The 14,044-nt window shown below is 46.8% G+C and overlaps 1 protein-coding gene across 1 annotated transcript; it reads right to left on the reverse strand.

Annotated features, from left to right (window-relative positions):
- Positions 1 to 662: 662 nt before the first annotated feature.
- On the reverse strand, positions 663 to 14,019 carry LOC124029846 (WD repeat domain phosphoinositide-interacting protein 2; the record flags this gene model as incomplete). Its single annotated transcript, XM_046341416.1, has 8 exons — positions 663 to 669; positions 2,055 to 2,162; positions 3,157 to 3,227; positions 3,586 to 3,678; positions 3,886 to 3,983; positions 11,151 to 11,247; positions 11,498 to 11,667; positions 13,929 to 14,019. Coding segments are annotated over 8 exons (735 nt in total), but the record flags the coding sequence as incomplete, so codon positions are not given.
- Between the last annotated feature and the right edge of the window lie 25 nt (positions 14,020 to 14,044).

The raw sequence follows: 14,044 nt of genomic DNA on the forward strand, positions 1-14,044 counted from the left end.
TATACAGGACAACACCTCCTCTGTTGACCTACACCTCCTCTGTTGACCACACACCATGTTAATATACAGGACAACACCTCCTCTGTTGACACACACACACCATGTTAATATACAGGACAACACCTCCTCTGTTGACCTACACACACCATGTTAATATACAGGACAACACCTCCTCTGTTGACCTACACACACACACCATGTTAATATACAGGACAACACCTCCTCTGTTGACCTACACACACCATGTTAATATACAGGACAACACCTCCTCTGTTGACCACACACACACCATGTTAATATACAGGACAACACCTCCTCTGTTGGCCTACACACACCATGTTAATATACAGGACAACACCTCCTCTGTTGACCTACACACACCATGTTAATATACAGGACAACACCTCCTCTGTTGGCCTACACACACACACCATGTTAATATACAGGACAACACCTCCTCTGTTGACCTACAGGACAACACACACACCATGTTAATATACAGGACAACACCTCCTCTGTTGACCTACACACACCATGTTAATATACAGGACAACACCTCCTCTGTTGACCTACACACACACACCATGTTAATATACAGGACAACACCTCCTCTGTTGACCTACACACACACACCATGTTAATATACAGGACAACACCTCCTCTGTTGGCCTACACACACACACCATGTTAATATACAGGACAACACCTCCTCTGTTGACCTACACACACCATGTTAATATACAGGACAACACCTCCTCTGTTGACCTACACACACCATGTTAATATACAGGACAACACCTCCTCTGTTGACCTACACACACCATGTTAATATACAGGACAACACCTCCTCTGTTGACCTACACACCATGTTAATATACAGGACAACACCTCCTCTGTTGACCTACACACACCATGTTAATATACAGGACAACACCTCCTCTGTTGACCTACACACACCATGTTAATATACAGGACAACACCTCCTCTGTTGACCTACACACACACACCATGTTAATATACAGGACAACACCTCCTCTGTTGACCTACACACACCATGTTAATATACAGGACAACACCTCCCTCCTCTGTTGTTGACCTACACACACACACCATGTTAATATACAGGACAACACCTCCTCTGTTGACCTACACACACACACCATGTTAATATACAGGACAACACCTCCTCTGGTGACCTACACACACACACCATGTTAATATACAGGACAACACCTCCTCTGTTGACCTACACACACCATGTTAATATACAGGACAACACCTCCTCTGTTGACCTACACACACCATGTTAATATACAGGACAACACCTCCTCTGTTGACCTACACACACCATGTTAATATACAGGACAACACCTCCTCTGTTGACCTACACACACACACCATGTTAATATACAGGACAACACCTCCTCTGGTGACCTACACACACCATGTTAATATACAGGACAACACCTCCTCTGTTGACCTACACACACACACCATGTTAATATACAGGACAACACCTCCTCTGTTGACCTACACACACCATGTTAATATACAGGACAACACCTCCTCTGTTGACCTACACACACCATGTTAATATACAGGACAACACCTCCTCTGTTGACCTACACACACACACCATGTTAATATACAGGACAACACCTCCTCTGTTGACCTACACACACACCATGTTAATATACAGGACAACACCTCCTCTGTTGACCTACACACACACACCATGTTAATACAGGACAACACCTCCTCTGTTGACCTACACACACACACCATGTTAATATACAGGACAACACCTCCTCTGTTGACCTACACACACACACCATGTTAATATACAGGACAACACCTCCTCTGTTGACCTACACACACACACCATGTTAATATACAGGACAACACCTCCTCTGTTGACCTACACACACACACCATGTTAATATACAGGACAACACCTCCTCTGTTGACCTACACACACACACCATGTTAATATACAGGACAACATCTAGAATCAGACTAATGCAGCCAGGTGAGGGGGGGGCGGGGGTACTTACTTCTCTTTCTGCGTCTCTAGTTTGAAGATGTGGACCGTCTCCGTGTTACTGGATGCTGATAGGTAGAGGCCTTCCATACTGAAGGCCAGGGAACAGATAGATACACACCTAACACACACACACACACACACACACACACACACACACACACACACACACACACACACACACACACACACACACACACACACACACACACACACACACACACACACACACACACACACACACACACACACACACACTTCAGTGTGTCAGACTGAACTCAGCTGTAGCTCATTTAATATTGTCCACTATTAAAACACATATTACTATATAGAGTGGAATGAAGGAGAAGAAGGAGGGAGATGAAGAAGAAGGAGGAGAAGATGAAGAAGGAGGGAGAAGAAAAAGGAGGGAGATGAAGAAGAAGGAGGGAGATGAAGAAGAAGGAGGGAGAAGAAAAAGGAGGGAGATGAAGAAGGAGGAGATGAAGAAGAAGGAGGGAGAAGATGAAGAAGGAGGGAGAAGAAGAAGGAGGAGAGAAGAAGAAGGAGGGAGGAGAAGAGGGAAGAAGAAGGAGGAGATGAAGAAGAAGGAGGGAGATGAAGAAGGAGGGAGAAGAAGAAGGAGGGAGATGAAGAAGAAGGAGGAGAAGAAGGAGGAGAAGAAGAAGAAGGAGGGAGAAGAAGAAGGAGGAAGATGAAGAAGAAGGAGGGAGATGAAGGAGGGAGAAGAAGAAGACAGAGGGAGATGAAGAAGAAGGAGGGAGATTGAGAAGAAGGAGGGAGATGAAGAAGGAGGGAGAAGAAGAAGAAGAAGGAGGGAGGAAGAAGAAGAGAGGGAGGGAAGAAGGAGGGAGAAGAAGAAGGAAGGGAGATGAAGAAGGAGGGAGATGAAGAAGGAGGGAGATGAAGAAGGAGGGAGATGAAGAAGGGAGATGAAGAAGGAGGGAGATGAAGAAGAAGAAGGAGGGAGATGAAGAAGGAGGGAGAAGAATAAGAAGAAGGAGGGAGATGAAGAAGAAGGAGGGAGATGAAGAAGGAGGGAGAAGATGAAGAAGGAGGGAGATGAAGAAGAAGGAGGGAGATGAAGAAGGAGGGAGACGAAGAAGACGTCCTACCTTTTGACTCCTCGACGGAACTCAAACAGTTTCTGTCCCTCAGGGATGGAGAACACACGAATCACCGTACCCTATCAGAACACACTGGTTACATTACACACAGGATAGCTGATCCCTGATACAGCGAGGTTACAACACACACACTTCCAGCCGGTCCACCACTACACTGTTAATACCCATCAGATCTGCTACCATGGAAGGGTCAGGGTTAAGGGCCAAGGCCAGGGTTAAGGGTCAGGGTTAAGGGTCAGGGTTAAGGGCCATAGAGATGGATAGAAAATAGTATCTGTATGGTAAGGGTCAGGGTTAAGGGTCAAGGTTAAGGGTCAGGGTTAAGGGCCAGAGTTAAGGGTCGGGATTAAGGGTCAGGGCAGAGGTACCGGCTGACACCACCTCAGTAGTTCAGTGTAACAGTTTAAAGTGTCCCACCTTCTCCGAGGCTGTGGCCAGTTTGGTTCCGCTAGCATCAAACACCACAGCTGCTAATGGACTGTCATGGGCTGGGATCATGTTGGCCGCCCTCTGGAGACACAGTTAAACACACAGAGACTGAAACACCACAGTTGTAGTAGAGCTAGCCATCTTCAATGTGTGTGTGTGTGTATGTCTGTGTGTGTGTGTGTGTGTGTGTGTGTGTGTGTGTGTGTGTGTGTGTGTGTGTGTGTGTGGTGAGGTGTGTGTGTGTGTGTGTGTGTGTGTGCCAGTGTGTGTGCCAGTGTGTGGTCATACCAGGTTGACCGCGTCAAACACCTGGACCTCTCCTATTGTAGCACTGCCGGGGTAGGCCAGGTAACAGTTATCATTACTGATGGAGAGAGCACACAACCCTGGGGAGAAAACACACAGATATTACAGTAGGAGAAAACACACAACCCTGGGGAGAGAACACACAACCCTGGGGAGAAAACACACAACCCTGGGAGAGAAAACACACAACCCTGGGAGAGAACACACAACCCTGGGAGAGAACACACAACCCTAGGGGAGAACACACAACCCTGGGGAGAGAACACACAACCCTGGGGAGAGAACACACAACCCTGGGGAGAGAACACACAACCCTGGAGAGAGAACACACAGATATTACAGTAGGAGAAAACACACAACCCTGGGGAGAAAACACACAACCCTGGGGAGAGAACACACAACCCTGGAGAGAAAACACACAGATATTACAGTAGGAGAAAACACACAACCCTGGGGAGAGAACACACAACCCTGGGGAGAAAACACACAGATATTACAGTAGGAGAAAACACACAACCCTGGGGAGAGAACACACAACCCTGGGGAGAAAACACACAGATATTACAGGAGGATAAAACACACAACCCTGGAGAAAACACACAGATATTACAGTAGGAGAAAACACACAACCCTGGGAGAAAACACACAGATATTACAGTAGGAGAAAACACACAACCCTGGGGAGAGAACACACAACCCTGGGGAGAAAACACACAGATATTACAGGAGGATAAAACACACAACCCTGGAGAGAAAACACACAGATATTACAGTAGGAGAAAACACACAACCCTGGGGAGAAAACACACAGATATTACAGTAGGAGAAAACACACAACCCTGGGGAGAAAACACACAGATATTACAGTGGGAGAAAACACACAACCCTGGAGAGAGAACACACAACCCTGGGGAGAAAACACACAGATATTACAGGAGGATAAAACACACAACCCTGGGGAGAAAACACACAGATATTACAGTAGGAGAAAACACACAACCCTGGGGAGAAACACACAGATATTACAGTAGGAGAAAACACACAACCTGGGGAGAAAACACAGATATTACAGTAGGAGAAAACACACAACCCTGAGAGAGAACACACAACCCTGGGAGAGAATACACAACCTGGGGAGAGAACACACAACCCTGGGAGAGAACACACAACCCTGGGGAGAGAACACACAACCCTGGGGAGAGACACACAACCCTGGGAGAAAACACACAACCCTGGGGAGAGAACACACAACCCTGGGAGAGAACACACAACCCTGGGGAGAGAACACACAACCCTGGGGAGAAAACACACAACCCTGGGGAGAAAACACACAACCCTGGGGAGAGAACACACAACCCTGGGGAGAGAACACACAGATATTACAGTAGGAGAAAACACACAACCATGGGGAGAAAACACACAACCCTGGGGAGAAAACACACAGCCCTGGGGAGAGAACATACAACCCTGGGGAGAGAACACACAGATATTACAGTAGGAGAGAACACACAGATATTACAGTAGGAGAAAACACACAGCCCTAGGGAGAAAACACACAACCCTGGGGAGAAAACACACAGCCCTGGGGAGAGAACACACAACCCTGGGGAGAGAACACACAGATATTACAGTAGGAGAGAACACACAGATATTACAGTAGGAGAAAACACACAGCCCTGGGAAGAAAAGACACAACCCTGGGGAGAAAACACACAAACCTGGGAGAGAACACACAACCTGGGAGAGAACACACAACCCTGGGGAGAGAACACACAACCCAGGGGAGAGAACACACAACCCTGGGGAGAGAACACACAACCCTGGGGAGAGAAACACAGATATTACAGTAGGAGAAAACACACAACCCTGGAGAGAAAACACACAACCCTGGAGAGAAAACACAGATATTACAGTAGGAGAAAACACACAACCCTGGAGAGAGAACACACAACCCTGGGGAGAAAAAACACACAGATATTACAGGAGGAGAAAACACACAACCCTGGAGAAAACACACAGACCCTACGGGGAGAAAACACACAACCCTGGGAGAAAACACACAACCCAGGGGAGAAAACACACAGAACTCAGGAGGGAGAAAACACACAACCCTGGAGAGAGAACACACAACCCTGGAGAGAGAACACACAACCCTGGAGAGAACACACAACCCTGGAGAGAGAACACACAACCCTGGAGAGAGAACACACAACCCTGGAGAGAGAACACACAACCCTGGAGAGAGAACACACAACCCTGGAGAGAGAACACAACCCTGGGGAGAGAACACACAACCCTGGGGAGAGAACACACAGAACCCTGGGGAGAGAATACACAACCCAGGGGAGAGAACACACAACCCTGGGGAGAGAACACACAACCCTGGGGAGAGAACACACAACCCTGGGGAGAAAACACACAACCCTGGGGAGAAAACACACAACCCTGGGGAGAGAACACACAACCCTGGGGAGAGAACACACAGATATTACAGTAGGAGAAAACACACAACCATGGGGAGAAACACACAACCCTGGGGAGAGAACACACAACCCTGGGGGAGAGAACACACAACCCTGGGGAGAGAGAACACACAGATATTACTGTAGGAGAGAAACACACAGATATTACAGTAGGAGAAAACACACAGCCCTAGGGAGAAACACACAACCCTGGGGAGAAAACACACAGCCCTGGGGAGAGAACACACAACCCTGGGGGAGAGAACACACAGATATTACAGTAGGAGAGAAACACACAGCCCTGGGGAGAAAACACACAGCCCTGGGAAGAAAAGACACAACCCTGGGGAGAAAACACAAAACCTGGGGAGAGAACACACAACCCTGGGGAGAGAACACACAACCCTGGGGAGAGAACACACAACCCTGGGGGAGAGAACACACAACCCTGGGGAGAGAACACACAACCCTGGGGAGAGAACACACAACCCTGGGGAGAAAACACAGATATTACCCTGGAGAGAACACACAACCCTGGGGAGAGAACACACAGATATTACCCTAGGAGAGAACACACAACCCTGGGGAGAGAACACACAACCCTGGGAGAGAACACACAACCCTGGGGAGAGAACACACAACCCTGGGGAGAGAACACACAACCCTGGGGAGAAAACACACAACCCTGGGGAGAGAACACACAACCCTGGGGAGAAAACACACAAGGAGAGAACACACAACCCTGGGGAGAAAACACACAACCCTGGGGAGAGAACACACAACCCTGGGGAGAGAACACACAGATATTACAGCAGGGAGAAAACACACAACCCTGGGGAGAGAACACACAGATATTACAGTAGGAGAAAACACACAACCCTGGGGAGAGAACACACAACCCTGGGGAGAGAACACACAGATATTACAGTAGGAGAGAACACAAAACCCTGGAGAGAGAACACACAACCCTGGAGAGAGAACACACAACCCTGGAGAGAGAACACACAACCCTGGGGAGAGAACACACAACCCTGGGGAGAGAACACACAACCCTGGGGAGAGAACACACAACCCTGGGGAGAGAACACACAACCCTGGGGAGAAAACACACAGCCCTGGGGAGAAAACACACAGATATTACAGTAGGATTGAACACACAACTCTGGGGAGAGAACACACAACCCTGGAGAGAGAACACACAACCCTGGGGAGAGAACACACAACCCTGGAGAGAGAACACACAACCCTGGAGAGAGAACACACAACCCTGGGGAGAGAACACACAACCCTGGGGAGAGAACACACAACCCTGGGGAGAGAACACACAACCCTGGGGAGAGAACACACAACCCTGGGGAGAGAACACACAACCCTGGGGAGAGAACACACAGATATTACAGTAGGAGAGAACACACAACCCTGGAGAGAAAACACACAACCCTGGGGAGAGAAAACACAGATATTATAGTAGGAGAAAACACACAACCCTGGGGAGAGAACACACAACCCTGGAGAGAAAACACACAACCCTGGGGAGAGAACACACAACCCTGGGGAGAAAACACACAGCCCTGGGGAGAAAAACACACAACCCTGGGGAGAGAACACACAACCCTGGGGAGAGAACACACAGATATTACAGTAGGAGAAAAACACACAACCCTGGGGAGAGAACACACAGATATTACAGTAGGAGAGAAAACACACAGCCCTGGGGAGAGGAACACACAGATATTACTGGGGAGAGAAACACACAGCCCCTGGGGATAGAACACACAACTCCTGGGGAGAGAACACACAACCCTGGAGAGAGAACACACAGATATTACAGTAGGAGAGAACACAAAACTACTAAATACAATACGGTTGGATTAAACAGGTTCAGGTTCCACCACTAGATGTTGGAACATTGCTGAGGGGAATTGCTTCCATTCAGCCACAAGAGAGCATTACTGAGGTCGGCACTGATGTTGGGAAGCATGAGGCTCGTAGTCGGCGTTTCTTAATTCATCCCAAAGGTGTTCCATGGGCTGAGGTCAGGGCTCTGTGCAGGCCAGTCAAGTTCTTACCACGCCATATCGGCAACCATTTCCCATTCTGTGAGCGTTGTTGAAAAGCCACTGATCTCCTCAGTAAGGCCATTCTATTGCCAATGTTTGTCTATGGAGATTCCATGGCGGTGTGCTCGATTTTAAACACCTGTCTGAAACGGGTGTGGCTGAAATAGCCGAAACCCCTAATTTGAAAGGTTTTCCACATACTTTAGTATATATATGGGTTGGGATTTAGTCCTAGGTTAAGGGTTTTACCTGCGGGGTTGGGATTTAGTCCTAGGTTAAGGGTTTTATCTGAGGGGTTGGGATATAGTCCTAGGTTAAGGGTTTTACCTGAGGGGTTGGGCTAGATGTAGTTCTAGGTTAAGGGTTTTACCTGAGGGGTTGGGCTAGATGTAGTTCTAGGTTAAGGGTTTTACCTGAGGGGTTGGGATTTAGTCCTAGGTTAAGGGTTTTACCTGAGGGGTTGGGCTAGATGTAGTTCTAGGTTAAGGGTTTTACCTGAGGGGTTGGGATTTAGTCCTAGGTTAAGGGTTTTACCTGAGGGGTTGGGATTTAGTCCTAGGTTAAGGGTTTTACCTGAGGGGTTGGGATTTAGTCCTAGGTTAAGGGTTTTACCTGAGGGGTTGGGATTTAGTTCTAGGTTAAGGGTTTTACCTGAGGGGTTGGGCTAGATGTAGTTCTAGGTTAAGGGTTTTACCTGAGGGGTTGGGATTTAGTCCTAGGTTAAGGGTTTTACCTGAGGGGTTGGGATTTAGTCCTAGGTTAAGGGTTTTACCTGAGGGGTTGGGATTTAGTCCTAGGTTAAGGGTTTTACCTGAGGGGTTGGGCTAGATGTAGTTCTAGGTTAAGGGTTTTACCTGAGGGGTTGGGCTAGATGTAGTTCTAGGTTAAGGGTTTTACCTGAGGGGTTGGGCTAGATGTCGTTCTAGGTTAAGGGTTTTACCTGAGGGGTTGGGATTTAGTCCTAGGTTAAGGGTTTTACCTGAGGGGTTGGGATTTAGTCCTAGGTTAAGGGTTTTACCTGAGGGGTTGGGCTAGATGTTGTCCTAGGTTAAGGGTTTTACCTGAGGGGTTGGGATTTAGTCCTAGGTTAAGGGTTTTACCTGAGGGGTTGGGCTAGATGTAGTTCTAGGTTAAGGGTTTTACCTGAGGGGTTGGGCTAGATGTAGTTCTAGGTTAAGGGTTTTACCTGAGGGGTTGGGCTAGATGTAGTTCTAGGTTAAGGGTTTTACCTGAGGGGTTGGGATTTAGTCCTAGGTTAAGGGTTTTACCTGAGGGGTTGGGATTTAGTCCTAGGTTAAGGGTTTTACCTGAGGGGTTGGGCTAGATGTAGTTCTAGGTTAAGGGTTTTACCTGAGGGGTTGGGCTAGATGTAGTTCTAGGTTAAAGGTTTTACCTGAGGGGTTGGGATTTAGTCCTAGGTTAAGGGTTTTACCTGAGGGGTTGGGATTTAGTCCTAGGTTAAGGGTTTTACCTGAGGGGTTGGGCTAGATGTAGTTCTAGGTTAAGGGTTTTACCTGAGGGGTTGGGCTAGATGTAGTTCTAGGTTAAGGGTTTTACCTGAGGGGTTGGGCTAGATGTAGTTCTAGGTTAAGGGTTTTACCTGAGGGGTTGGGCTAGATGTTGTCCTAGGTTAAGGGTTTTACCTGAGGGGTTGGGATTTAGTTCTAGGTTAAGGGTTTTACCTGAGGGGTTGGGCTAGATGTAGTTCTAGGTTAAGGGTTTTACCTGAGGGGTTGGGCTAGATGTTGTCCTAGGTTAAGGGTTTTACCTGAGGGGTTGGGATTTAGTCCTAGGTTAAGGGTTTTACCTGAGGGGTTGGGATTTAGTCCTAGGTTAAGGGTTTTACCTGAGGGGTTGGGCTAGATGTTGTCCTAGGTTAAGGGTTTTACCTGAGGGGTTGGGATTTAGTCCTAGGTTAAGGGTTTTACCTGAGGGGTTGGGATTTAGTTCTAGGTTAAGGGTTTTACCTGAGGGGTTGGGCTAGATGTAGTCCTAGGTTAAGGGTTTTACCTGAGGGGTTGGGATTTAGTCCTAGGTTAAGGGTTTTACCTGAGGGGTTGGGCTAGATGTTGTCCTAGGTTAAGGGTTTTACCTGAGGGGTTGGGATTTAGTCCTAGGTTAAGGGTTTTACCTGAGGGGTTGGGATTTAGTCCTAGGTTAAGGGTTTTACCTGAGGGGTTGGGATTTAGTCCTAGGTTAAGGGTTTTACCTGAGGGGTTGGGCTAGATGTAGTTCTAGGTTAAGGGTTTTACCTGAGGGGTTGGGCTAGATGTAGTTCTAGGTTAAGGGTTTTACCTGAGGGGTTGGGCTAGATGTAGTTCTAGGTTAAGGGTTTTACCTGAGGGGTTGGGCTAGATGTAGTTCTAGGTTAAGGGTTTTACCTGAGGGGTTGGGCTAGATGTAGTTCTAGGTTAAGGGTTTTACCTGAGGGGTTGGGCTAGATGTAGTTCTAGGTTAAGGGTTTTACCTGAGGGGTTGGGCTAGATGTAGTTCTAGGTTAAGGGTTTTACCTGAGGGGTTGGGCTAGATGTAGTTCTAGGTTAAGGGTTTTACCTGAGGGGTTGGGCTAGATGTAGTTCTAGGTTAAGGGTTTTACCTGAGGGGTTGGGCTAGATGTAGTTCTAGGTTAAGGGTTTTACCTGAGGGGTTGGGCTAGATGTAGTTCTAGGTTAAGGGTTTTACCTGAGGGGTTGGGCTAGATGTAGTTCTAGGTTAAGGGTTTTACCTGAGGGGTTGGGAGGTGTCTCTCTGATGGTGTGCAGGACCTTCATGTCTCTGATGTTGTGGATGTACAGAGATTCCTCCAGACATACTATCAGCCTCTGAAACACACACAGGAATCTTCAGTGTTGTAGCTAGGAGTTTAACACACCTGTCCAGACATACTATCAGCCTCTGAAACACACACTCCTGCTCATCATCACATATCACTGTGTGTGTGTGTGTGTGTGTGTGTGTGTGTGTGTGTGTGTGTGTGTGTGTGTGTGTGTGTGTGTGTGTGTGTGTGTGTGTGTGTGTGTGTGTGTGTGTGTGTGTGTGTGTGTGTGTGTGCGTGTGTGCGTGCGTTCCTACCTGTCTGTTGAGCTTGACAGCCAGTATAGTGTTACTGTAACTATAGTTACAGATCTCCGTTCCTTTCTTGAAGTGACAGACCTTCAGCTTCCTAGGAGCCTTCAGACTGACGATCGCCACCAGACTACTGCTGAACAGACGCTCTACAATACACACATCCTCTGTGTCCGCTGAGCGTGCACACACACACACACACACACACATTAGTACCACACAGTATAACCCCATTGCTCTAATATTCTAGAGAGCTATTCCATATTATAGTGATCCTACATTAACAGTGGGGATGATGACTGTATGGCCTGTGAGTGGAATACATGTCTGTAGTACAGGACCTTCAGGAAAGTATTCAGACCCCTTGACTTTTTACGTTTGACTATGTTACAGCCTTGTTCTAAAATGGATGACATTTTCCCCTCATCAATCTACACACAATACCCCATAATGACATCACAATGCCCCATAATGACATCACAATACCCCATAATGACATCACAATACCTCATAACGACATCACAATACCCCATAATGACATCACAATACCTCATAACGACATCACAATACCTCATAACGACATCACAATACCCCATAATGACATCACAATACCCCATAATGACATCACAATACCCCATAATGACATCACAATACCCCATAATGACATCACAATACCCCATAACGACATCACAATACCCCATAATGACATCACAATACCCCATAATGACATCACAATACCCCATAATGACATCACAATACCCCATAATGACATCACAATATCCCATAATGAGAAAGCAAAAACATATTTCTTTTGATTTTACTATTTTTTTTTTTAAATTTCTGCTAACTAAGAGAAAACTGTTTTTTTCTAGAAATGTTTGCAGATTTATACAAAATAAAAAGTTTATTTAGCATTGAAGGTCCCCAAGAACACAGTGGCCTCCATGATTCTTAAATGGAAGAAGTTTGGAACCGCCTAGACTCTTCCTAGACCTGGTCGCCCGGCCAAACTGAGCAATCGGTGGAAAAGGGCCTTGGTCAGGTCGACCAAGAACCTGATGGTCACTCTGACATAGCTCCAGAGTTCCTCTGTGGAGATGAGAGAACCTTCCAGAAGGACAACCATCTCTGCAGCACTCCACCAATCAGGCCTTTATAGTAGAGTGGCCAGACGGAAGCCACTCCTCAGTAAAAAGGCACATGACAGCCCGCTTGGAGTTTGCCAAAAGGCACCTAAAGGACTCTGAACATGAGAAACAAGATTCTCTGGTCTGATGAAACCAAGATTGAACTATTTGGCCTGAATGCCAAGCGTCACGTCTGGAGGAAAACATGGCTCCATCCCTACGGTGAAGCATGGTGGTGGCAGCATCCCTACGGTGAAGCATGGTGGTGGCAGCATCCCTACGGTGATGCATGGTGGTGGCAGCATCATGCTGTGGGAATGTTTCTCAGCGACAGGGGCTGGGAGACTAGTCAGGATCGAGGGAAAGATGAACAGAGCAAAGTGCAAAGAGGTCCTTGATGAAAAGCCCTGAGGGCTCTGGAGCAGGTTAAGACTGGGGCGAAGGTTCACCTTCCAACAGGACAACAACCCTAAGCACACAGCCAAGACAACGCAGGAAGGGCTTCGGGACAAGTCTCTGAATGTCCTTGAGTGGTCCAGCCAGAGCCCGGACTTGAACCTGATCAAACATCTCTGGAGAGACCTGAAAATAGCTGTGCAGCGACGCTCCCCATTCAACCTGACAGAGCTTGAGAGGATCTGCAGAGAAGAATGGGAGAAACTCCCTAAATACAGGTGTGCCAAGCTTTTAGCGTGATACCCAAGAAGACCTGAGGCTGTAATCGCTGCCAAAGGTGCTTCAACAAAGTACAGAGTAAAGGGTCTGAATATTTATGTAAATTATTTTGATAAATTATCAAAATTTCGAAAAACTTGTTTTTGCTTTGTCATTATAGGGTATTGTGATGTCATTATAGGGTACTGTGATGTCATTATGGGGTATTGTGATGGCATTATGGGGTATTGTGATATCATTATGGGGTATTGTGATGTCATTATAGGGTATTGTGATGTCATTATGGGGTATTGTGATGTCATTATGGGGTACTGTGATGTCATTATGGGGTATTGTGATGTCATTATGGGGTATTGTGATGTCATTATAGGGTATTGTGTGTAGATTGATGAGGGGGAAAAACAATTTAATACATTTTAGAATAATTCTGTAATGTAACAAAACATGGAAAAGGTCAAGGGGTCTGAATACTTTCTGAAAGCAATGTATATATAGTAAATATATAGCCATTCCATATTACTGTAAAACAACATTAAGAGTGATGGTTATGACTGGGTGGTATCTAGTAAGTGCAGTATTTCATATATATTATATTATATATACACGTCATAAATCCATATGATATTGATACTCACTACATTCATAAATCTGCTCCAACTTGTCCACAGACGATAGGGAGAAGAACTTGTAGCCTGATTTGGTTCCAACAGCTAAAGACCTGGAGAGAGGACACACACACACGTTAGAACAG

This window comes from Oncorhynchus gorbuscha, unplaced genomic scaffold (assembly GCF_021184085.1).
Source record: "Oncorhynchus gorbuscha isolate QuinsamMale2020 ecotype Even-year unplaced genomic scaffold, OgorEven_v1.0 Un_scaffold_7889, whole genome shotgun sequence".
In the NCBI taxonomy this organism is placed as follows: domain Eukaryota; kingdom Metazoa; phylum Chordata; class Actinopteri; order Salmoniformes; family Salmonidae; genus Oncorhynchus; species Oncorhynchus gorbuscha.